The sequence below is a fragment of the Durio zibethinus genome, chromosome 9, assembly GCF_047325235.1.
Source record: "Durio zibethinus cultivar Kanyao isolate XHJ-2024 chromosome 9, ASM4732523v1, whole genome shotgun sequence".
Taxonomy (NCBI): Eukaryota; Viridiplantae; Streptophyta; class Magnoliopsida; order Malvales; family Malvaceae; genus Durio; species Durio zibethinus.
In genome coordinates this window covers 4830139-4851385 of record NC_143170.1, presented here as the reverse complement: position 1 = coordinate 4851385, position 21247 = coordinate 4830139, and the positions used below count along the sequence as shown (strand labels likewise).

At 32.7% G+C, this 21247-nt stretch overlaps 5 protein-coding genes and 1 pseudogene across 7 annotated transcripts; 2 read left to right on the top strand and 4 right to left on the bottom strand.

Moving 5' to 3' along the window:
- LOC111315932 (RING-H2 finger protein ATL79-like) lies at positions 1 to 822 on the top strand. Its single transcript, XM_022917956.2, has one exon. The coding sequence runs from the start codon at positions 101 to 103 to the stop codon at positions 686 to 688; it is 588 nt and encodes a 195-aa protein (XP_022773691.2). The 5' UTR covers positions 1 to 100; the 3' UTR covers positions 689 to 822.
- Positions 823 to 1796: 974 nt separating this feature from the next.
- On the bottom strand, positions 1797 to 5297 carry LOC111308387 (actin-7-like). 3 transcript variants are annotated; one of them, XM_022906717.2, is made up of 6 exons: positions 5159 to 5297; positions 4984 to 5012; positions 4153 to 4225; positions 3669 to 4062; positions 2968 to 3581; positions 1797 to 2094 (listed from the first exon to the last, which is right to left on the bottom strand). In XM_022906717.2, exons 3-6 carry the CDS (start codon positions 4210 to 4212, stop codon positions 2029 to 2031), a joined length of 1134 nt encoding a protein of 377 aa, XP_022762452.1. In that variant the 5' UTR covers positions 4213 to 4225; positions 4984 to 5012; positions 5159 to 5297; the 3' UTR covers positions 1797 to 2028. The 3 variants fall into 3 exon arrangements, with proteins under 3 accessions (XP_022762452.1, XP_022762459.1, XP_022762447.1); XM_022906724.2 differs by lacking the exon at positions 4984 to 5012 and having other exon boundaries at positions 5013 to 5297; XM_022906712.2 differs by lacking the exon at positions 4984 to 5012.
- A 612-nt stretch (positions 5298 to 5909) lies between these two features.
- LOC111308376 (uncharacterized) lies at positions 5910 to 8213 on the top strand. Its single transcript, XM_022906702.2, has 2 exons — positions 5910 to 6245; positions 7678 to 8213. Exons 1-2 carry the CDS (start codon positions 6027 to 6029, stop codon positions 7906 to 7908), a joined length of 450 nt encoding a protein of 149 aa, XP_022762437.2. The 5' UTR covers positions 5910 to 6026; the 3' UTR covers positions 7909 to 8213.
- A 47-nt stretch (positions 8214 to 8260) lies between these two features.
- Positions 8261 to 10262, bottom strand: LOC111302776 (WAT1-related protein At5g64700-like). The gene is made up of 6 exons (XM_022898601.2): positions 10025 to 10262; positions 9687 to 9866; positions 9307 to 9568; positions 9058 to 9216; positions 8740 to 8891; positions 8261 to 8619 (listed from the first exon to the last, which is right to left on the bottom strand). The coding sequence occupies exons 1-6, from the start codon at positions 10216 to 10218 to the stop codon at positions 8433 to 8435; spliced, it is 1134 nt and encodes a 377-aa protein (XP_022754336.2). The 5' UTR covers positions 10219 to 10262; the 3' UTR covers positions 8261 to 8432.
- A 6400-nt stretch (positions 10263 to 16662) lies between these two features.
- On the bottom strand, positions 16663 to 18407 carry LOC149516744 (WAT1-related protein At2g37460-like). The gene is made up of 2 exons (XM_089765604.1): positions 17772 to 18407; positions 16663 to 17692 (listed from the first exon to the last, which is right to left on the bottom strand). The coding sequence occupies exons 1-2, from the start codon at positions 17946 to 17948 to the stop codon at positions 17498 to 17500; spliced, it is 372 nt and encodes a 123-aa protein (XP_089621730.1). The 5' UTR covers positions 17949 to 18407; the 3' UTR covers positions 16663 to 17497.
- On the bottom strand, positions 18008 to 21018 carry LOC111308357 (WAT1-related protein At5g64700-like; annotated as a pseudogene).
- Between the last annotated feature and the right edge of the window lie 229 nt (positions 21019 to 21247).

Below are 21247 nucleotides of genomic sequence, written 5' to 3'. Positions count from 1 at the left end.
CTTGGAGGTGACCTCCCTTTCTAACGCTCTTAGAATCAGAAGCCAAAACGGCGACGTTGCAGAAAAAACAGAAAGGAAAACAAAATACTAGTAAAACCAAATGCGACCACCGCCACCAGCAACCGCTCAACACCTCATCCACATGCCCCCACCGTTTTCTTCCGGGGAACCACAAATGTCTTCCACTTCAACATCAACGTGTGAACCCCACACTTGCAGGTGGCGGCCTTACTCCAACTCAAAGGACTTTGAAGCTAACGTAGCCATGGTCTTAATGATTCTCTTCTGTGCCCTAACATGCTCTCTGGCTCTTAATGCAGCCATCCGCTGCTTCTTACGTGGCCGTGGTGGGGGCAGTCCACGTCATTCCCGCAACAACGACAACCTTCCCCAAACCCATCAAGAACTTGAGCAGAGAAAGCCCGACCCAGAGACAGCTGCAGCACGCATGGTGGCATCTCCTACTCTGGTTTACTCAACCGGGGTGGAGCTGGCCGGAGAAGAAGCGGAATGTGCTATTTGCTTGTCTGAATTCGTGGAGGGAGAGGATATTCAAGTGTTGGCAAAGTGTAAGCATGGATTCCATGTGCAATGTATCCAGCAGTGGTTATCTTCCCATTCCTCTTGTCCCACTTGCCGTTGTAGTTGTCTCTCTCCGTCTCCATCCTCGGAAGAAACTACCCACTAATGCGTTGACAACAGTTCCCAACCAGTGAAGCCCGAGCGGGAACCGTAGCAGACTTTGGCTGCTCTTCTTCAAAGCTTATGTATGTAAACTGGCTTGTACATTTTTTTTCAACGAGTATACCTCCGTATTTAACATATTCAACCTTTCTTACGAATTATTGAACTTCAATTCAAATCATGTCAAACATGTCGTACATTAGCCAGAATCATGGTTGATTAAGACAAAAAGAAAATGAATTTTGAAGACGTAAAATAGTAATAAGGGGACCCGCGAAGAAACAGAGATCTGTGAAAATTAGAACGGTTTCCATTGAGTAGGTACGAGTGAGACTTTCCCATATCGCTTCAGGACTTCTAGTGATGACAAGTTTTTGGCGGACGCTCGACAATGCTTTAGCAGATTCTCTGCCTCTGGTATTCTTTTATCCATTTTTCTTTTTCTCTGAGGCACTGCCTCTGCCTCTAACATTCAACTTCCAACAATAAAGTTTCTTTTTGTATCGGAAGACAGTTGAACTTCGTGCACTAAGAACTTCCAATTCCATCTGCTTCGCATTTCTCTCTGATCCTAACTCCAGGCTGCTCAAATTTCCTAGTTAGTTAGGCCTTCTAACTGGATCCTTTACCATTGCCCTTTTAAAATTTTAAGATCCTGAAACAGTCTCTTCCACTAGGAATTTTAGGAGTATTTGCTTCGTGGGATCATTGGCCAATTCTAATTTCTTATGCAATCTACAAGTAGCTTGCAAGCCAGAATTCTTTTTTCAAAACAATGCTTTCATTAAAATTTCAAAGAAAAAAAAAATTTTCGTGTTTCATTTTTAAGTTCAAACCTTAATCTCAACACTGTCCCACCACTGCTTCAAGTGGTGCGAACAATCATCAATGCTACGCAACTTTTCTACTTTCTGGGCAAATATAGAAAGCTGATGTAGATAAGTGCACGCAAGTAGATACTGATTTGCTACACAATTGTATCCAACATTCTTGAAAAGCATCAGCCAATCGATGCCTAATGATCTATACTGGAAGTCACACGCTTCTCTGGCATTAAACTTTTTGGTTTTAACCGTTTGGCTTTGCTTAAGATACAATGTAGACAAAAGGAAGGAAAAAAAAAATAAAGCATTAATTCATGATAGAATACATTAATTATCTGTTCACGCTACAAAAAAATCTAGCATATTATCATACATATCAACTCAACATGTTTCATACATCCATAATTATAAAGGATGAAAATGAAAAAAATGAAACAAAATGAAAACCAAGCCAAACCGACCATCCAAAACCACGAAATGCAGATGGAAACATTGAAAAAAAAAAAACAAAAGCACATAACTAGAAGCACTTCCTGTGAACAATGGAAGGCCCTGATTCGTCATACTCTGCCTTTGATATCCACATCTACATTCAATGCAAACAAAAACACAACATTAGAGTTAATCGAAGAAGTAACATTGTCTGAACTCTGAATAATGAATACAAGTATAAATAAGCAGAACTTCAGCTATAGAAAATGCAAGATTATCAGAGGCATTCAACATAAGATGGAAAGCACATTAAGCAGATCCAGTGAGTAAGTAACTTCATTCTCCTATTTAAATCTAGGGATAATACCCCATTTGGCCCCTAAACTATTGCACTTTTTCTAATTTGGTACCTAAACAAAAAAATTCTAATCAAGTACCTAAACTACATTTCTGTGTATTAAATTACCACAACCTTTATCACCAATAAAATAATACTGATGTGACATTTAAATGCTGACATGGATGACATGTGGCTGCCACATGTCTAGATGTGACTACCATGTGTCATTTTTAAAAAATAAAAAGTTCAAAATATAACTTCAAAGAAAATTTTTTCATTTTTATTCTTTAAAATGACATGTGGCAGTCACATGTCAGCCACCTGTCATCCACATCAACATTTAAGTGCCACATCAACATTATTCTAACAGTGTTAAGGGGTTGAGGCAACTTAATACACAGAATTAAATTTTAGGTATCTGATTAGAAATTATTTTAGTTTAAGTACCACATTAGAAAGATTATAACAGTTCAGGGGCCAGATGAGGCATTATCCCTTAAATCTACAATTTCTAGCAAAGGCTTAAGTTTCAGTTAAGTCTTTCTTTGTTCCAATAGGGCAAGGCTCTTTTGTCAACATCAACTCTTCAGCCTTTTACATTAGTCAAGAATTAAAGTCACTCTTCTCATACAGCAAATAAAAGGGAAACTAAAAATAAAACATCCTTGTGAAAGCAATAATCCATACCTGCTGGAATGTACTAAGGGAAGCCAGAATAGACCCACCAATCCAGACACTATATTTTCTCTCGGGGGGTGCTACCACCTTAATCTTCATGCTGCTTGGTGCAAGAGCTGTGATTTCCTTGCTCATTCGATCAGCAATACCAGGAAACATGGTTGACCCACCACTAAGCACTATGTTACCATACAAGTCCTTTCTAATATCAACATCGCATTTCATGATTGAGTTATAGGTGGTCTCATGAATTCCAGGAGCTTCCATTCCAATAAGGGATGGTTGAAATAAGACCTCAGGACAACGGAAACGCTCTGCTCCAATGGTTATTACCTGACCATCAGGTAGCTCATAGCTTTTCTCAATTGATGAGCTGCTTTTAGCAGTTTCAAGCTCCTGCTCAAAGTCAAGTGCCACATAAGCAAGTTTTTCCTTGATGTCACGTACAATTTCTCGTTCAGCAGTTGTGGTGAATGAGTACCCCCTCTCTGTCAGGATCTTCATCAGTGCATCTGTTAAATCTCGTCCAGCAAGGTCAAGCCTGAGGATGGCATGGGGAAGTGCATAACCCTCATAGATAGGAACTGTGTGACTAACTCCATCACCAGAATCCATCACAATACCTGGAAATAACAGCATTGTCAGCAAATTAGCATTCAACTTTGAGGAACATAATGTTGTCTCAAATGAGTCATCATACTACTACAAACCTGTAGTACGCCCACTAGCATAAAGGGATAGAACTGCCTGGATTGCAACATACATAGCAGGAACATTAAATGTTTCAAACATTATCTGAGTCATTTTCTCCCTGTTGGCCTTTGGATTGAGTGGTGCCTCGGTCAGGAGCACAGGATGTTCTTCAGGAGCAACACGAAGCTCATTGTAGAAAGTGTGATGCCAGATCTTTTCCATGTCATCCCAGTTGCTAACAATACCATGTTCAATAGGGTATTTCAATGTGAGAATACCTCTTTTGGACTGAGCCTCATCCCCCACATAAGCATCTTTCTGTCCCATCCCCACCATGACACCAGTGTGCCTAGGCCGTCCAACAATACTAGGAAAGACAGCCCTAGGAGCATCATCTCCAGCAAACCCAGCCTGTTTGAGCACAAATGAGGGCTATTAAATCTTTATACCCTTAAAATGAAAAACACAGGCACTAGAAAGTGAATAACAGATTAACTTCACCTTAACCATTCCAGTCCCATTATCAACAACAAGAGGCTGAATGTCTTCAGTTTCCGCCATACTTTAGATTGACCTAATAATTAAACACAAGCAGATCATCCATTTGAAGAATATCGCAGTCCCTCAATTATTCAAGAAATGAGTGCACTGATACATCATGCAAGACACTAAAAACTTCAAAAACAGCACAGACTTTTTTAAATGATATCTTGAGCGAAGACATGTAGGTTAGCAAGCACATCCAGTCAGCTGATGCTACAAAGTGAATGTAAGCCTAATAAAATATCTAACACTGCCAAAGTCCATTTATTAACACTTTCCTTTTCTAAAAATAAACATGCTATAGTCAAGGAAACTGTATATTGAATATATCGAGAAGTTGGTGTTTCTATTAAGCTTCATTGCAATTCTTATTAATTCAGACAACATCTAGTTACAGATCTGACCAGTTAGTTTCAGTAACTAAAAGTTACAATTACTAGTAAGTAAAGACCGCGATCCTCAAAATCCATAAACAGGTTTTTCAAGCAGATCGATGTCGAAAACAATATCAACAGACGGCGATGAACAAAAGGGTTTCAGTAGTTACTCTCATACACAATAACTTTATATAATAAAAATTCTCACATGCTCTTGGGTTTAAATAAGAGCAAAAGCTAACCAGAAATTGAATGGCAAATGAATCCAAGTGCATATATCAAAGTCAAAAGCAGAATCGCAACTCAAAACCATGGAATTTTCAGAAAAAAAAAAAGAAAAAAAATTTGATAGAATCGAAAAATGAAGAGTAAAAGATAATTCATAATCTAAAGAAATTGAAACAGAGCATACAGCTGGGAGATAAAGACGAAGAAGTTTACCTGAAAAACCAAAAATACTAAAATTAAAAAATGAGCAACAACCTCGGAAGAATTTAAATCGTGTAGAAACGTGACTGTAAAGATAGCAGATGGGTCGAATAATAAATAATTAATAATAAAAAAATTTAAAAGGGGAAGGAGTGAACCTGAGACTGAGAGTCAAGATGAACGAAAAATTCAGATGAAATGCGAAGACAGGGGTGGAGGAGAGTGGAGAAAGTCGTCTCTTTGTCTTCAATCCGACCGGAAGGAAAAAAGAAAAAAAAAAGAAAGAAAGGTAAAGACAGATTGATACGGAGGGAGGGATGGCCTTATGGCAAAGCCAAGTGGACCGCCGCTTTTTCGCCTTTTTTTTTTTACTCCCCGAATATAAAAAAAGCTTTTTAATTTTATTCTTTTGGATTTTCACATATATATTTTTATTTATTTCTTTTAATATCTTTTTATTTTAATTTTATTAATTTTACTTTTTTCCAATTGCCATGTGCATGTCTTCTTTTTTTTTTTTTAAGTTTTTTTCCAACATAGTTATGCCTTTAATAGTAAAAATTTGAAATTAAAGTTTCTAGTTTTCAAATTTGGATTAATCTTTTGACCTCATGTTTCATCAATTTTTTTTATTTTTGAAAAAAAATTATTCCATCCATTAACACAAAAATTCCTAGACTACAAGAAGAAGAGAGGAAAAAAAAAAAAAAAACAACTACCATTATATTTTGCCTGGCCTAAAGAAAAAGTACAAAGAAAGTGACTAAAGAGTAAATGGATGGGAGACAAAAGGCCCATTTCATTCTTTACCTCACCACTCATTTACTTTAACTTCATGTTTTATTGGGTAGGCAAAAGGGGCCCACTTTAATCACCCAAAAGGCACAAAAAATGGGCCCAATTGTCCATTTGACAAGCTCGTCTTACCTGGGTTTCCTAAAACCCTGAAATCGGAAAAGCTCGTAAGCTAGAGATCATCAGACGAATAAGCTGTGAAAAAATTGAGCAATCAGAAACAGAAGGAAGATGTGGTTAGCTGGGGTGGTGAAGAACAACATAAAGGGAGGGAATGGTAGCGTTGGGAGCTTGTTGGTTCGGTACGTGTCGAGGACTGGGGCAGTGAATGTGAGAAAGATCAACCCAAAGGTACCCATTCCAGAAGCTCATTCCATCGCCAGTTCTCTCTACGACGTCATCAAGCAACACGGTCCTCTCACCATTCCCAACACTTGGATCCACGCCAAGGTCCTCTTTCTTTTTTTTTTTTAATTAAAATATTATTATTTACTGTGTTTTTGTGATTTGAATCGTTTCTTTTGATTAAGTTCTGAATAGGGACGTAATCGATAGAGTTAGAATCGATATAGTATTAAAATCGATAACTCATTCAAATTTGAGGCTCGAAATTCGACTTGAATTTTATTAAGTTTTATTTTTTTAGCTTAAGCGGACTCGATATAAAAATCAAGCTACTCGAGCTCGTTCGATTAACATATAAAAATATTCGAGCTTGAGTTCAAGATCGAGATATTTTATTTATTAAAATAATAAAAATATATTTAAATATAAATTTTGATTAGGCTCGTAAGCTACTCAAGTTGAATATAAGAATGCTCGAACTCGGCTTAATTGATAAATTGAGCTACTTGAGCTTAAGTTCGACTCGATAATAATCGAGCCAAATTCGAGTTTTATTCGAATCGAATCCGAGTGATTTGCGAATACTAATATATCATTTACATCTCTAGTTCTGAATACCCAAGTTCATTAGTTGTAGAAGGTTTACTTTTTCCTTCCATTTCATCATGCATTCGTTGCCTTGTTGATACAAGATCGTCTTGTAGCGTTATTTGTGAACTTAAAAACTTATTTCTCTTATCATTTTATTTTTTGATATGTCAAAATTTATCCATGAATTGTATAGATATAATTCCAGAGGATTCTGAAATGAAAGTGGCCAAGTCACACATTTTAGTTAGTGGATAATTGATTATCATGATTCAATAGTCAGTACAATTGTTCCATTCATTTTCTCAGTATCTCTTTGCCAGTTACTTGTAATTTGTTTCTTGCGAATTAGAATGATTGCCCATGTATTTTTTTACCAACTATTCTGATAATGCTGTAAAATATTTTTTTGCTCTGTTTTTGTTTTTGATTTGCTTTAATTCTTGTGAATTTCTGATGATATATTGAGTTTTTCTTTCCTTTTGATCACATGGGTTATGTCTGCACCTTTAAGCAGGAGGGGGGATAAGGTACGGTCAATATGTTCTGGTAATTGGTAAACACAGTGGGAGCCTTTTGCCTGGTCAATTTCCATTATCACCTTGTACTTGTGGAAAAGCGTTATTATAAGTGCTTTGCAATGCCAAGCAACACAGTCGAATTTTAACTACCTTGACAATTAGCCTGTAGCATAATTTGGTATTGCATATTTAAAGAATATTTACCTGTGTGGTTGTGTTCATTAGGATATTATGCTCTATTTATATTTCTAACAGAGACATGCATTGCACTGGTTTACCAAGATTGTGCTTTGCATTTATTGCGCAGTCTTCATCTTTCGGTGAAAGAAGGGAAAAAGCTTGTAAGGATAGAATAGAAGGCTATTATTATTTTGTATAGTTAACAAACTCCTTGTTTCTAATTTAGATGCTTTTCATTCTAATGACAGGAAGCTGGTATTGGTGGACTAAACAGCAAAACACATATGAAGATAATGCTCAAATGGATGAGGGGGAGAAAAATGTTAAAGTTGTTCTGCACCCAAGTTGGGTCCAACAAGAAGTTTTTGCACTGTACCCTGCCTGAGGAACCTCAAACTGACCAATTAAATAGCCCTCCAGAGCTTGTACTGCAAACCAAAAAGCCTTCCACTAAGAGAAAGAAGGAAACTAAAAAATGAAATGTAAAATGTATCCTGGTTCTTTGCCTGCAATCAATTTTATTGCCATGCAAGATCCATTAGGATTTGAGTCTTCCTTTCTGGCTGAATGCTTCTATCATGTTTTGTCTGTTGTTTTGCTATTGTTAGGCTTTTATTTTGCTGGCCCCTTCTTCCTTTTTCTATAGAATCTTTAAATGCAATTTATTCTTGAATGAGTAGCAGCAGATCTGGAAACTGATGTAGCATTTTAATTTGGACATGAAGCAGTGTGGCCACCTTGTAAGAATCATATTAAAGAGGTTTAGGGAATAATTATGCGACTACTCTATGTCTATGACAAAACCTACTTCTTTTGATCAGATAATATCGCTGTCCTTGACAACCAGGATTTTAATTTATAATCTTCAAGTTCAAAGTACATTCACATTCTTGTTTATGCCAATTATCGTAGCATTAATGGTAGCATATAGAAGCAACTGGCTATTTCAGGGGTTCCAAAAAGTCTCCTGTCTTAACGACTGGAGATTTTGGCAAGAGCAAAGTTAATTTCTCTCAGCATTTTGCTTCACTTGTGCTGGTCTTGAGATGGATTTATCATCAGTTGTTGTTCCAGAAATCCCCAGCAGTATACCATCATTATCCTTCCCATTTCCAGTCACAAAATTGTCTGTCCTCTTGCCCCAAAGTACAATGTAGAGACCCACGATGATAAGACATGCTCCCACCAAGCTGAAAAATTGCAAAGACGTAACATAATTGCAAACATTGAAACGGATTATTTATCAGATAAGAAATGCAAGGTTTGCCACCGGAACAAACGAACTTACTGTTGTCAATATAACTAATTACCTGCCCAAGTGAAGTCTCTCTGCAAAAGCAACTGCAGAAAATATTGCTACAATGACAGCGCACAGTGGAGTGAACGTTGAAGCAAAAATTGGTCCCTTGTAGCTGATACACCATGTTTGTGTGAAGTTGGATAGCGCTGTGCCCACAATTCCCTATAAAAAAATGCTAACACTATTGGCACATCCATGCAAAAATATAGCTTGGTTCCAGCATCTTTTGCCCTAATCTATTTTTGTTTCCCTCAATTGAAATAAAAATGAGGTGTAAGGTGATTAAGTTCATTTCAGTTCTGAATCAGATATGAACAAGAATACTTACACAGTAGATAATGGTTAAAAGCTGCACATTCCACTCCAGCTTCCACAAAAGAGGATCTCGAGCAAAGAACAGCGCAAGCAAACAAGATTGCAATGATGCAATGAAGCAAATCAAAGCATTCAGTGACAGTTGAGCTGGGTAAACTTTGGATATTATTCCCTGGGAGAAAAGAATTTCATCAAAAAGGAAAATTAGTTTGATATACATATTGAATTGTAATATTAGAAGCCAAATATCTATCTTACTCACCTGGAGAACCAGCCATCCACTCCATGCAATGGTGCTAATGAGAATAAGACAAGAGCCTTTGAGCCAGTTTTCTTGGCCGTGCCTTAACTCTCCAACAGAACCCAGCTCGGTACTATAGATGTTTATCAGAGGCCCGTCTACAAAGCTTTTCAACTGATACCCTCCTCTCCAGAAGGTAAAAACAAGTGATCCACCAATGCAGATAATTGTTCCAAGTACTTTTGCTTGACCACTAGCACTTCTAATCTTCACCTTTTCCATCCTGGAATGGAAAAGAAAGTAAGCTATAATGGCATCTGCTGAAGCTGAACTAATGGTATAAAGCTAAAAAGCGGATCTGCACATATATGGAAAAGAAATACTGATCCAGTAAAGATTACCTGAGAAGAACTGCCATGAGAAATGTCAAACTAGGGATAACATTGTTCAAGGAAGAGGCTACGGTTGGAGAAGTATATGCTAAACCGAAATAGAAAACATTAAAGTAAATGGTAGTCCCTAGTGATGAGAGCAAAAATATTTTTGCAAACACTCCATATGAAAGTGAAGGGCGCCGTTTCCTGCTTTCCAAATAAAGTTTAGATAAAGGTTGTTAATGCTGTTATCGATGCTCTGGCAAATAGTAAGTGTAACAAATTTCTGCTGTAGTCTCAACTGAAAATACGCGCAGCAAAATACACATACACCTTAATGAACAAATTGCAAAGATATCTCTCACCTTTCGAGTACATAAGCAAAGGGGCCTAATAAAAACATGGCAATTGTATGTCGATAGGCTACAAAGACAAATTGATTGAGGCCCCTCGCGAAGGCAATTTTAACGAGGATGACTGATGCAGCATATGACAATTGCAGCAGCACCATTGCAACACATAAAACAAAGTTTTTCATGGTTCTGCCTTTCCTTAACATAAACTAACAGATACAATGGCTGCATTTTAACATTGGTGGCTGGATCAATCTCCACCGCTTCTTGGAAATATTACATCAAGAATATGATGCCCCCCACTTTTGAAGTTTACTAAGTAAAGCAAAAGGCAGTTAATTCTACATGCCTAAACTTTAATCACCATTAGTGGCAAAGTTTAGTGATCTAGAAATCCATGCTAATAAAGTGAACGAAATATTGATCTCAGACATATATAGTTCATGATGATATGCTAATAAAAGACCAGGCCTATTGCGCCATTGCTAAGTTAGTGCTTATCACTGAGCTGTTCACTTTTCCATTGCTAGCTATAATTTGTTTTTGCTTTATTCTTTTTGTTGTACACGTAAACCATAATATGTATTTGTGAATGAAAATTTTCTTTAAACCCTAAAACATAATAGAATTTAATCCAGAATATGAGTTTCCTTTCTGAGTTTCTTTGTCAAGTGGTGCAGAGTTCAAATAATAAGAACTGCTTCTATTATTCTTTAGCATATAACTTCAACAAAAGGTATGAGGTTAACTTGTTCCAAGCCTACCCAACAGGGAAAGAAGCTAAAACTTAATAAAACTGATCAGTGTCCATGGTTCTTTACCCATGATGTAATTGCGAAATTACTATTGTCCTTTTATGTTGGTGTAGCTACATGATTTTGGTTAAATATTTTGTTCTTTTAAATTTCTCTAAAAGTTATTAATATTAAAGATCGGTCACAATCGGTAATAAAGTTATTTCAGTGAAAATTATTTTATAGAACAATTATTCATGGAATAACATTTTCAAAGAATAATTGTTTACGGAACAACTATTCAATGAACAATTTCTTTACGGAACAATATCTTCACAAAATAACTGTTTTCGAAACAATTTTCTCAAGGAACAACACCAACACTTTTACCAAAAACTCTTTCACCAAAAGTTATTTTACTAAGAGTTATTCCACAATAGATGCTTCACCAAAATTAGAAATGAAAATAATTTGAAATATGGCAAGGTTCATGGGTTAATTTCACTATTGGACTGTTTTAGAGAGCTTGACTTGTTGGATCATATATAGAGACAATTAAGAGGTTACCTTCCTTGAAATATGAGTGCTTCTTTATTTTTTTCTAAACAAATAGTGAACCTCTATGTTCACTATATCTATCATTAAAAACTAATTAAACTTTCATTAAATAATGCATTAATGCCTTTTGTAATGATCAATTCTTCCATTATTCACCATTATTTATATTTAATACTCATGTTATTTAACTCTCATTTTGAAAACCTATTTATAGAAGCTCCCATAACTCATTTGGGGGGGGGGGGTTTAGAGACTTATGACAAATTTACTCAATTCTCTCTATAATTTTCTCTTCTTGAATCCTTTTTTTAACCTTATTCTTTTTCTTACTTAATCTTGCTTTATGACCTACTACCATCTGTCGCTGTACTCAATACCTTAAGGTCTGCTTTAATCTTCCTCTTTGCCATCTCCCAACACATCTTGTTTTACTTATTTACAATGTTTTCTCACCTCATCAAACAACCTGTTTACATTTTGATGACTCCATTAGGGAGGAACGATTGCATTGGATAGAACTTCACCAGAGACATGATATAAGCAACTCTACTAAGTATGAAAAATCATAATGCCACAAGAATACTCAATGGTAGAGCAATAATATGGTTAGAACATTTATTCCTTCATATTAGAGTTTAATCAATTACAAATATTTAATCTTTACCTTTTACTATTTTAGCCATTCAAGCATTTCTTTACTATAATTATTTAGTGCATACACGTTTGAGAATTTCAATTAATTGAAAAAAAAAAGTTAACATGAGAAAAATAAAAAATATGTATTATTCCACCAAATGTTTATTCTAATGCATGCTCATTTATCAAATATTGCAAAAGTGATGAAAATGTTTGTCCTTTTATAACTTCAATAAAAAAAATCATCACCCTCAACTGTGTTGAGAGTTTTCTTTAATTGTACATGAGATTTGTCTTCAAAATCAAATTGAGATATAAAGTTGATAAATCAATATGACCATTCTGTTGAATCTACTTTTATTGGCTGCAATTTAACACTTCAAGCTTTGAATCAAATTAATCTCTTTGATACTAAGTTGAGCAAAAATTATCTCTTTAATACATATAGAGTTTGAGAATTATCCTCTCTAGTATGAAATTGAAAATCACTTTTTGACCGCGGCTTTATTGTTCATTTTTGGGCCTTTACTCTATCGATGATAATTGCTATTAAATGAATCTCCTAAGTGTCAAGATGAAAATTATCTTCAAATTGAAAATTGTTCTTTGGCCGCAATTATATCACTCATTCTTTAATTGCAACTTTATTGTTTATACTTGTTATTAAGTGAGCTTCCTTGGTATTAAGTTGAAAATTATCTCTCTTATTTATTTAGAATATAATTATTGGTTACAGCTTTACCGCTTATTTTGTTAGCCTCAATCTCTTAAGTACTATGTGTAAATTATTTCTCTTGATGCTTTTGGTCGCAACTTCATTGCTCTTACTTGGATAGAACATTTTTTTTGTATTGGGTTGAGAAATTATCTCCTTAATATGAAGTCGAAATTTCTTCTTAGTCACATATATAATTATATTAGTGTTACTATTATACACTTTATCTACCTCACACCTAGACATATTACAATTACAATGATGAAATGCTAATATTATTAAGATTTTTTGAACAAAAAAGTTGAAAAGTCTCACGAGTACTATATTATATACATATTATTATATCACATATTTTTTAATATGCTAAGAAGTTCACTTTACTATGAAGATAATTTGCATATGAAATGCTTAAAACTCTTTGAAATATAATGAAGCAAAATTGTATAGTGCATACATATGATGATACAAATTTGAAAAAATAGTTAATTTCAATCTTAAAAATTTTCCTAAAAAAAATTCCTAAAGGAAGCGAAACATCTTAAGTTTTATTATTTGATTTAGTTTAGGTACAAGTTCTTTCAATAAACACTTTGTGGCCTTCTACTATTTTCATCACTATAAGATATAAAATATTTCAAAGAGAAAATCAATCTTTGTAATCTTACATAACTCTCATTTATAAGCTCTTTTTTTTTAAAAAAAAAAAACTTAGATGTTATAGTTATTTGATTTTCTTCTATAACTTTCTTTTGTAAAGAGAAAATTTTATGCTACTCTCATTTATGTTTTTTTTGCTACTACATTACCCATACATACAAAAACTTTAAAAAAAGTTGACAATTGAAGTATTTTATATTACTTTCTTATTGTCACTACTTTACTCTTAAAAAAAAATTGACAGTTAAAATATTTTTCATTCTTTTATTGTGTAAAATTTCTTATGCGATATCTTAAGAAACGTCACATTACTATTCTAAAAGATGTTTTACTCATACTTAATACTTGTGTGTCACTTCAAAAAAAATTTTAAGAAAGCTCATTTTTATATTACTTTGACAAATGATTATAAAAAAACGTTTCTTATTCAATATCTTAAAATGCTTATATATGTAATTTTTAAGAATTGCTTTTTTCTTATTCTCACACAACATCATAAAAAAAAATTATTTCTAAAAAACACTTTACTAATCATTTTACTTCACATTACAAAATATTTCTTAAAAAGAACATCCTATGTATTATTCTAAAAGTTTTTGTCATAAGAAAATTTTCATAAATCATTCTAATGAACTATTTTTCAAGTGCTATACTAAAAACCATTTCTCACTTTTCCTTTTGGTGTACTCTCGTGCTATCATAATAAGTATTCCAGATGTATTTTTTTAAAGTTATTTTTTTAAAATTGCTTCTTATTATTCAAAAGAATTCTCATAACATTCATGTGTAATTTTAAGAAATGCTTCTCATGAAATACTTTTCATTACCTATCATTTAAAAAAAAAAAATCTCTCATTCATACTTTCGTATTGACACTTTTTTTTACATTTAAATAATAATTCTTAAAAACGAATTTATCATATGTTGTTCCAAGAGTATTTTCGCTCATAATTTTTGTGAAGTACATCACTTACCTTCTGATAAGTAATGTTTCCTACATTTCAAAGGTGATTGTCAAGAAACACATTTTATTTATTTATGTTAATTAAAAAAAAATCTACCTAAAAAATGTTTGTTACCTAACATTCTTAAAAAAATTTCAACGTATGTCAAGAAAAACATCTTATTTATTTATGTTAATTCAAAGAAATCTCCATAAGAAACATTTGTTACTTAGCATTCTTAAAAAAAATATTTGAACTTGTTACTTCAAAAGTCACTTCTTATGTACTCTTTAAAGTGTATTTTAAAAAAATTATAATGCAACGGTATGCTTTTTTTAGAAAAACTCCTTCTATATTGTTTCAAAAAGTGTTTTCTAGCATTCAAAAAATATTTTTCTTTAAAAAGTATTCCTTAAGCACACTTCTAAGAAATGTTTTCATGAAGAAATTTTCATTTATCATTTTTTAAAAAGTGATTCTCATATACATTACTTTATGAAACTCTTCTTGTTATAAAAAAAAATCCCAAAATGCTCATAAATCATCTTAAGAAATGATTCATGAGTGAAACTTTTCTTAAAAAAAATATGGTTCAATTTATCATGCATATTTTTCAATAATATTATTCTTTTTATAATTGCTTTGGATGAAAGATTCAATTTTTTTAATTAGAAAAGAACTTTTACGCAGGGGAATACTATATAAGAAATAAATTCCTAAGTGAGTTCAAATTTTTTATAATTTTTAAATATGTATTTTTAGTTATTTTTTAATTTAATTTTTTAAAATTTAAAAGTAAAAAAAAAAATGTACCTCGCCTATAGGGCATTCCCACGCACAGGGATGCCCTGCGCATGGAAGGTTGTTTTAATAAAATTGAACTTTTCATATTTTACTTTTATTAGTTTCTTTGACTTTGACTCTAATGTGTGACATATAAGAATTTGCTTGTAACCACCAGGAGAAGGCAAACAAAGTGAACGTGAAACAAGACAAAAAAAAATAAAAATTTGTCAGCAAATAAATATGATCTATCGCCCTTCTTTTCACCTCTATGCATAAGGTAGGCCTTTGCGCATAAGTCAAGACTCTGCTACTAAACAATTTTTTTATAGTACTTGCTAAAAAAATTGGCTATCTTGATTTATTTTAGAAAAACAAAACTGATGTTTATTACTTTTTTTTATTTTTTAAGTAAATATTTTTATTATTTATTTTCTATTTTTAAGGGAAACATTTCTATTAATTGTTCTCTTATTATTGGAAAACATTTTTATTATTTATTCTACTAATTTTTTTTAAAAAAATTTATTATTTATTCTCTTATTTAAAAAAAAAAAACACTCATATTACTTATTTTATGCTAGAATATTTTGATCTTTATCAAAAAATTTTCATAGAGGGGGCAATGAACCCGCCCATGCGCAATACACAGTCAATAAATATATATATATATATATATATATATATTTGAACGAGACATATATTATTCATCTTTAAATTATGAAAATAAGTATATCTTTTTTTTTTTTTTATTTTTACTCTTTCGTTATATTAGTGCATAAGAATTTCTTATATTAAGAATTATCATGCACGATATAAAATATAGATACTTAATTTTGATTACTAATATTTTACTTTTTAAAATTTCTTTAAAATTATTAAAATTAAAGATAAATAAAAACAGATGATTCAATGAATATTATTTTATGAAATAATTATTTATGGAATAACGCTTTTATAAAATAGTTACTTACAAAATAATTATTAAGAGAACAATACAACCTTTGTCGAAATAACTTATTCAAAGAACAATACCAACACTTTTATAAAAAATTCTTTCACCAGAAGTTATTTCACTAAAAATTATTTCACAAAAGATATTTTATCAAATGTTGCTTTATCCAAAGAAAAAGTGATAATAACTCAAAATATGACAGAATTTTTGAATTAATTTCATTATTGATTTATCTCGAAAAATCTAACTTGATGGATCATATATGAAAATAATTAAGAGATTTTTTTTTTTAATTTTTCTCTCAAATATGAGTGGTTTTTCTTTTCTTTTAGAATAAATAGTAAACTTCTCTGTTTGCTATATCTATCACAAAAACTAAACTAAACTCTTATTAAATAATGCATTAATACTTTCAATAACGATTAATTTTTTCATTATTCACCATTATTTATATTCAATGCTCTTATCATATAACTCTCATTTTGAAGGTCTATATATAAAAGCTCCCATAACTCATTTTTTGGGCTTTTTTGACAAATTTACTTTTTTTTTTTTTTGTAATTCTCTCTTCCTAAATCCCTTTTTCAAGTCTTATTCTCTTACTTGCTCGTTTTGCTTCATCACTTATACCATACGCTACTGCACTCAATACCTCAAGGTGTGCTCCAAACTTCCTCTCTGTCGTCTCCTTACACATCTTATTCTATTTGTTTGCAAGGCTTCCTTACCTCACCAAAAAAACCCGTTTAGGATTGGAAAATTTCAAAATAAGCACAGTAGATATGTCTTCTGATACATCTTCTATCATGTTTTAATCTGGGTCTTTAAGGATTAAGTTCATATACCTTGGTTAATGCATTCATGGTTTCTTAACTGACTACTGGTATTTCTTTTCTCCGTTTGAAGATTTATAACAGTTAAACTTAGTCTGCCAATAGTTAAAGTACATCGCATGTCATCTTTCATTAGTTAAGATACATAGTGCTGTTTGCACCTTCGTGGGTCTTTGGGATCGGGTTTCATTTGTTTAATTGACTGGTAGTCCCTTCAAAAATTTTAGTTTAGTTCAAGCTTGGAAACATGGCTTCAAGAGCTGAGAGTTTAACTTGATAAACGAAACTCAGGTTGTTTTTGTTGTTCTGTTTTAGTTCAGAAGAATGGTTTGGCAAAATGGGACGTTTGTTTTGTGCTGGAATCACTCTTTCTGCACCAATGGTAACATATGGAAACTATTATTTCCATCAGAAGAAGACTAATGCTTGGCACTTCAGATTATTTACCAGAGATGGCATCTGTGAAAAAGGGTCAAAATAATCTGAGTGACAACCATTGATTATTTATCATTTTTCGTATTCAAATGCATTTACGTTCTTCTTTATTCATTTACTAGAAATAAGCACACTGAACCAACTGGCTACTTCATGAAAATCACCATGATTCGAAGTCTTGGCATATAATTCACCATGGCGAAATCTTTTGGTGGTAAAAGCCGATTTACTTTTCTCAACATATCTCCTCTGTTGTGACAGACTTATCGCTGGCTATTGGGCATTTATTGCTGGAAATCACTAGCTTTTTATCATCTCCATCCTTTGTATTTCCAGCGGCAAAGCTATCTCTCCTTTTGCCCCAAAGTACAAAGTAGAGATTTGTTTTTAACAGAAGTGAGAAAGTAGTATTCAAAAAACATTGAACTGCCTAAATCAAATTGTAACCAAATTAGACCCATGTGAACTGCAGGCAGTGGAAGAAAGAAATTTTTATTAGCACAACTTACCTGCCTAAGTGAAGTGCCTAAGTGAAGTCGCTCTGCAAAAAGAATTGCAGAGAATATTGCTACAAAAACAACGACCAGCGGAGAGAACATTGCTGCGAAAACTGGTCCTTTATTACTGACACACCATGTTCGTAGGTAGTAGACTAATGCTGAGAGCAAAATCATGAGCAAAATCATGCGGAGAATCAATGTTGCAAGCTACTAGCCTTGTCACATTCAATTTCTCTTTTCTCTTTTTAAGTAAACATGAGCTGTTGGAAGTTAAGAGTTAGCTGAATTCTGAATAGAACAATTACACGGTAGATGATGGTCAAAAGCTGCACATTCCAACTCCAGCTTCCACAAGAGAGGATTTCTTGCAAAGAACAGAAGATTGCAACGATGCAATGAAGCAAATTAAAACATTCAGTGATAATCGAGCTGGATAGACTTTGGATGCTGTAGCCTGTGAGGGAGAAGTTAATACCAAAACTGGGGAAAAAAGAATTATCCATGGTATTTATCTACATAAAACATTTGAAGCCACATACATTATTGAATATCTACTCACCTGGAGTATAAGCCATCCACTCCAAGCAATGTAACTGACAAGAATAAGAGAAGAACCTTTGATCCAACTTTCCTTTCCATGCCTATTCTCACCATGAGAACCATTTGTGCTATAGATGTTTACCAAGGGCCCGCCTGTCTACAAGGCCTTTGAATTGGAACCCTCCTCTCCAGAAGGTAAAAATAAGCGAACCACCTATGCAAATAAGGGTACCCAATACGCTTGTTCCCCCACTGGCACTTCTAATCTTCACCTTCTCCATCCTGAAATGAAAACAGAAGAAAGCAATTGCTAGAAAGAAAGGTGCCAATGGAGATTTAAATAGCGATTGTGATCACGTTTTTTATCGTATCGTATTTATCGTTTTTTTTGGATATAGTGGAGATTATTGTGGTCATCACGATCATTGTGGTCATTAATTTTTTTTAATTTTACATAATTTATTATAAAATACAATAATTATAATTATAATTATAAAAACTCTTATTTAATATTTTTTAAAACAATTTATAACACTATATTTTTTATTTTCTAAAAATAATATTCACAATTTTATTTAGATTATAATAAAACATTTATATTTGATTTAACAATAAAATTTTTACTTAACCAAGTTCATATTTAAAATTAATTCTAGACATATCAAAATATTAACTAAACATATTATGTTAAATACCAAACATCCATATTTAATAAAATTACAAACTTAAAAATGTAATAATTTTAAATTTCATCAACTATAGTTATAAATTAATAAGAATTAATCTAATAATAAAAGAATTGACAACAATATAAATACCTAAATAACAAAAAAATTATTAAATTTTAAATAAAAAATCATAAATTAATAAATAACAAAATCAAATTATAATATTTAATTTTAATTATTTTTTATCTAACTTATACCAAAAAATTTATTAAAAATTTTCATTTAAAATTCATATATATATAATTTCAAAAATTACAAATTTTTAAACTTATATGTTAATAAAATTAATTACAAAATTAAATAAATAAAAACCCCCCTTACCCCACCCCACCCCACTCAACACCCACGTGTCCCTCTCAGTGCATACAACCCCTTCCCCTAAAATTTCCCCCAAATTTTGAAAACTAAAAAGGTAGAAACCTTCGTTTTCAACTCAATTTTGTGTTTTTTTTTTCTCCCTTTTTTTCTCTATGCATCTGTCACTCTCTCTCTCGCGTACTTTTATCAATGTTATTATCTATAGAGTATCTTGATTTCATCTCCGATCTCTCTCATATTATCATAAAAATCAATATTATTCTACAAAATTTTTACAAAAAAAAAAGTAATTTAATTTTTTTTTATTTTGATTATTAATTCAAGACTTGAGACTGATTTTAATTTAAATAATTTATGAATTGAGTTAAGATTATTGTCTATTGAAGTTTTTTTTTTGTTTAATTTGAATCAATGACTAAAAAAATGAGAATAATGAGAGTAACGATTCTTATTTTTCATTACATCATTTTTTTTAGTGATCATTATGTATTGTTTTGAGTGTAATTTAATTTCTCAATCGTATTTTTTTCAATAATGATGATGAGTGATGATATTATCGTAATTTTACAATTACTATTTCGTTATACAATCGCTATTTGAAACTTTGGGTGCCAACTGAGATTGAGATGATGGTCTGGCTAAAAAGTGAGTGTACATATACCTGAGAAAAACTGCGATTAGAACGTCATGCTAGGGATAACATTGCTCAAGGGTCAAGGCAGTTGCTACAGTTGGAGAAGTGTAAGCTAAACCAGCAATGTAAACATTAAGATGAATAGTAGTCTCCAGAGATGACAGCAAAAATATTTTTCTCAACACTGACACTGAAAGCGATGGGCGTTCCTCATACTATAGCACAAATTATTATTGTATCTACACGACAACAAGTAGTCAATGTTCTTGTGAGCTATTGAAGTAACTGGTAGAGTTCAGCTATATTCATGCAATTGACTGAGCAAGATTATATACAGATTCACTGCCTTGAAAGGAAATAAATGCCTTACAACAAAGAAGAGCTAAGAATAGTAAAAGACTGAAACTTGCAAGGGTTAGCTTACCTTTCGAGAACATAAGCAAGGGGGCCTAACAAAAGCGTCGCAATTATGTGCCGGCAAACCACAAAGACAAATTGATTGAGGGCTCTCTCAAGGGCGATTTTAATGAGAATATTAGATCCACATTAAGCAAGTTGAACTAGGACCATTGCCACGTAAAAACCACAGTTTTTCATGTTTATACACTTCCTTAAACTGAACTAGTAGACATTGACGGGTTTTATAATATTGGTCGAGGATCAATCTCTGCCACTTGGGAATCGGCTTATGGCGATACTAACGTTTGAGAGATGACGCATTTTAGGTTTTAACACTCAGCTTACCCAAGTAGCTAGTGGAATTCATAATCAGTTTAAGAATAAGATGCCCCACTTTCCAATCCTTCTCCTTTTAGCCATTAAAATCAAGATGCTACGCTGAATAAACGTACATAATTTTACCTTGACTTGCTCCTGTTGTACTCAAACCACTCAATTCAGGAATAAACATACATATGAATTGCTACGCTTCGCTTGTTTCTGTACGATTATATTCACCTTGGTTGCTGCCCATATATATTGGCAAAGCTAATTTATTCAGTTCCTTATTCTCCACCGAAGAATCACGACATCCCATTTCAGCTCAAGCACAAACCATTATTTCAACTCAAATTTCGCGTACGCTAACCATTTTAAAAGCCATCATAAATGTAAAAGCCCATTAGCTTTTGAACTATTTACTGCATTCTGTCAAGAATTATATTAGTAATTGCTGTTCTTCGGGCATGCCTATAAAGAACCCTAAAATAGGAGCTTTTCCAACCCGATTGGAGCCCAGATGGAAAGGATAGAAACTTGCGAGAGAA

What these genes read in the sequence shown, in the direction of transcription:
- LOC111315932 (XM_022917956.2), top strand. Translation starts at nt 101, where the DNA reads ATGCGACCACCGCCACCAGCAACCGCTCAACACCTCATCCACATGCCC.
- LOC111308387 (XM_022906724.2), bottom strand. Translation starts at nt 4,212, where the DNA reads ATGGCGGAAACTGAAGACATTCAGCCTCTTGTTGTTGATAATGGGACT. An exon ending in TGCTAGTGGGCGTACTACAG is followed by an intron (nt 3,582 to 3,668) that starts GTTTGTAGTAGT and finishes TGTTATTTCCAG; the next exon opens with GTATTGTGATGGATTCTGGT. An exon ending in CCCTTAGTACATTCCAGCAG is followed by an intron (nt 2,095 to 2,967) that starts GTATGGATTATT and finishes CATTGAATGTAG; the next exon opens with ATGTGGATATCAAAGGCAGA.
- LOC111308376 (XM_022906702.2), top strand. Translation starts at nt 6,027, where the DNA reads ATGTGGTTAGCTGGGGTGGTGAAGAACAACATAAAGGGAGGGAATGGT. An exon ending in ACACTTGGATCCACGCCAAG is followed by an intron (nt 6,246 to 7,677) that starts GTCCTCTTTCTT and finishes TTCTAATGACAG; the next exon opens with GAAGCTGGTATTGGTGGACT.
- LOC111302776 (XM_022898601.2), bottom strand. Translation starts at nt 10,218, where the DNA reads ATGTTAAGGAAAGGCAGAACCATGAAAAACTTTGTTTTATGTGTTGCA. An exon ending in GTGGATGGCTGGTTCTCCAG is followed by an intron (nt 9,217 to 9,306) that starts GTGAGTAAGATA and finishes CTTTTCTCCCAG; the next exon opens with GGAATAATATCCAAAGTTTA. An exon ending in TTTTAACCATTATCTACTGT is followed by an intron (nt 8,892 to 9,057) that starts GTAAGTATTCTT and finishes ATTTTTTTATAG; the next exon opens with GGAATTGTGGGCACAGCGCT.
- LOC149516744 (XM_089765604.1), bottom strand. Translation starts at nt 17,948, where the DNA reads ATGATTTTGCTCATGATTTTGCTCTCAGCATTAGTCTACTACCTACGA. An exon ending in TAGGCACTTCACTTAGGCAG is followed by an intron (nt 17,693 to 17,771) that starts GTAAGTTGTGCT and finishes AATTTGATTTAG; the next exon opens with GCAGTTCAATGTTTTTTGAA.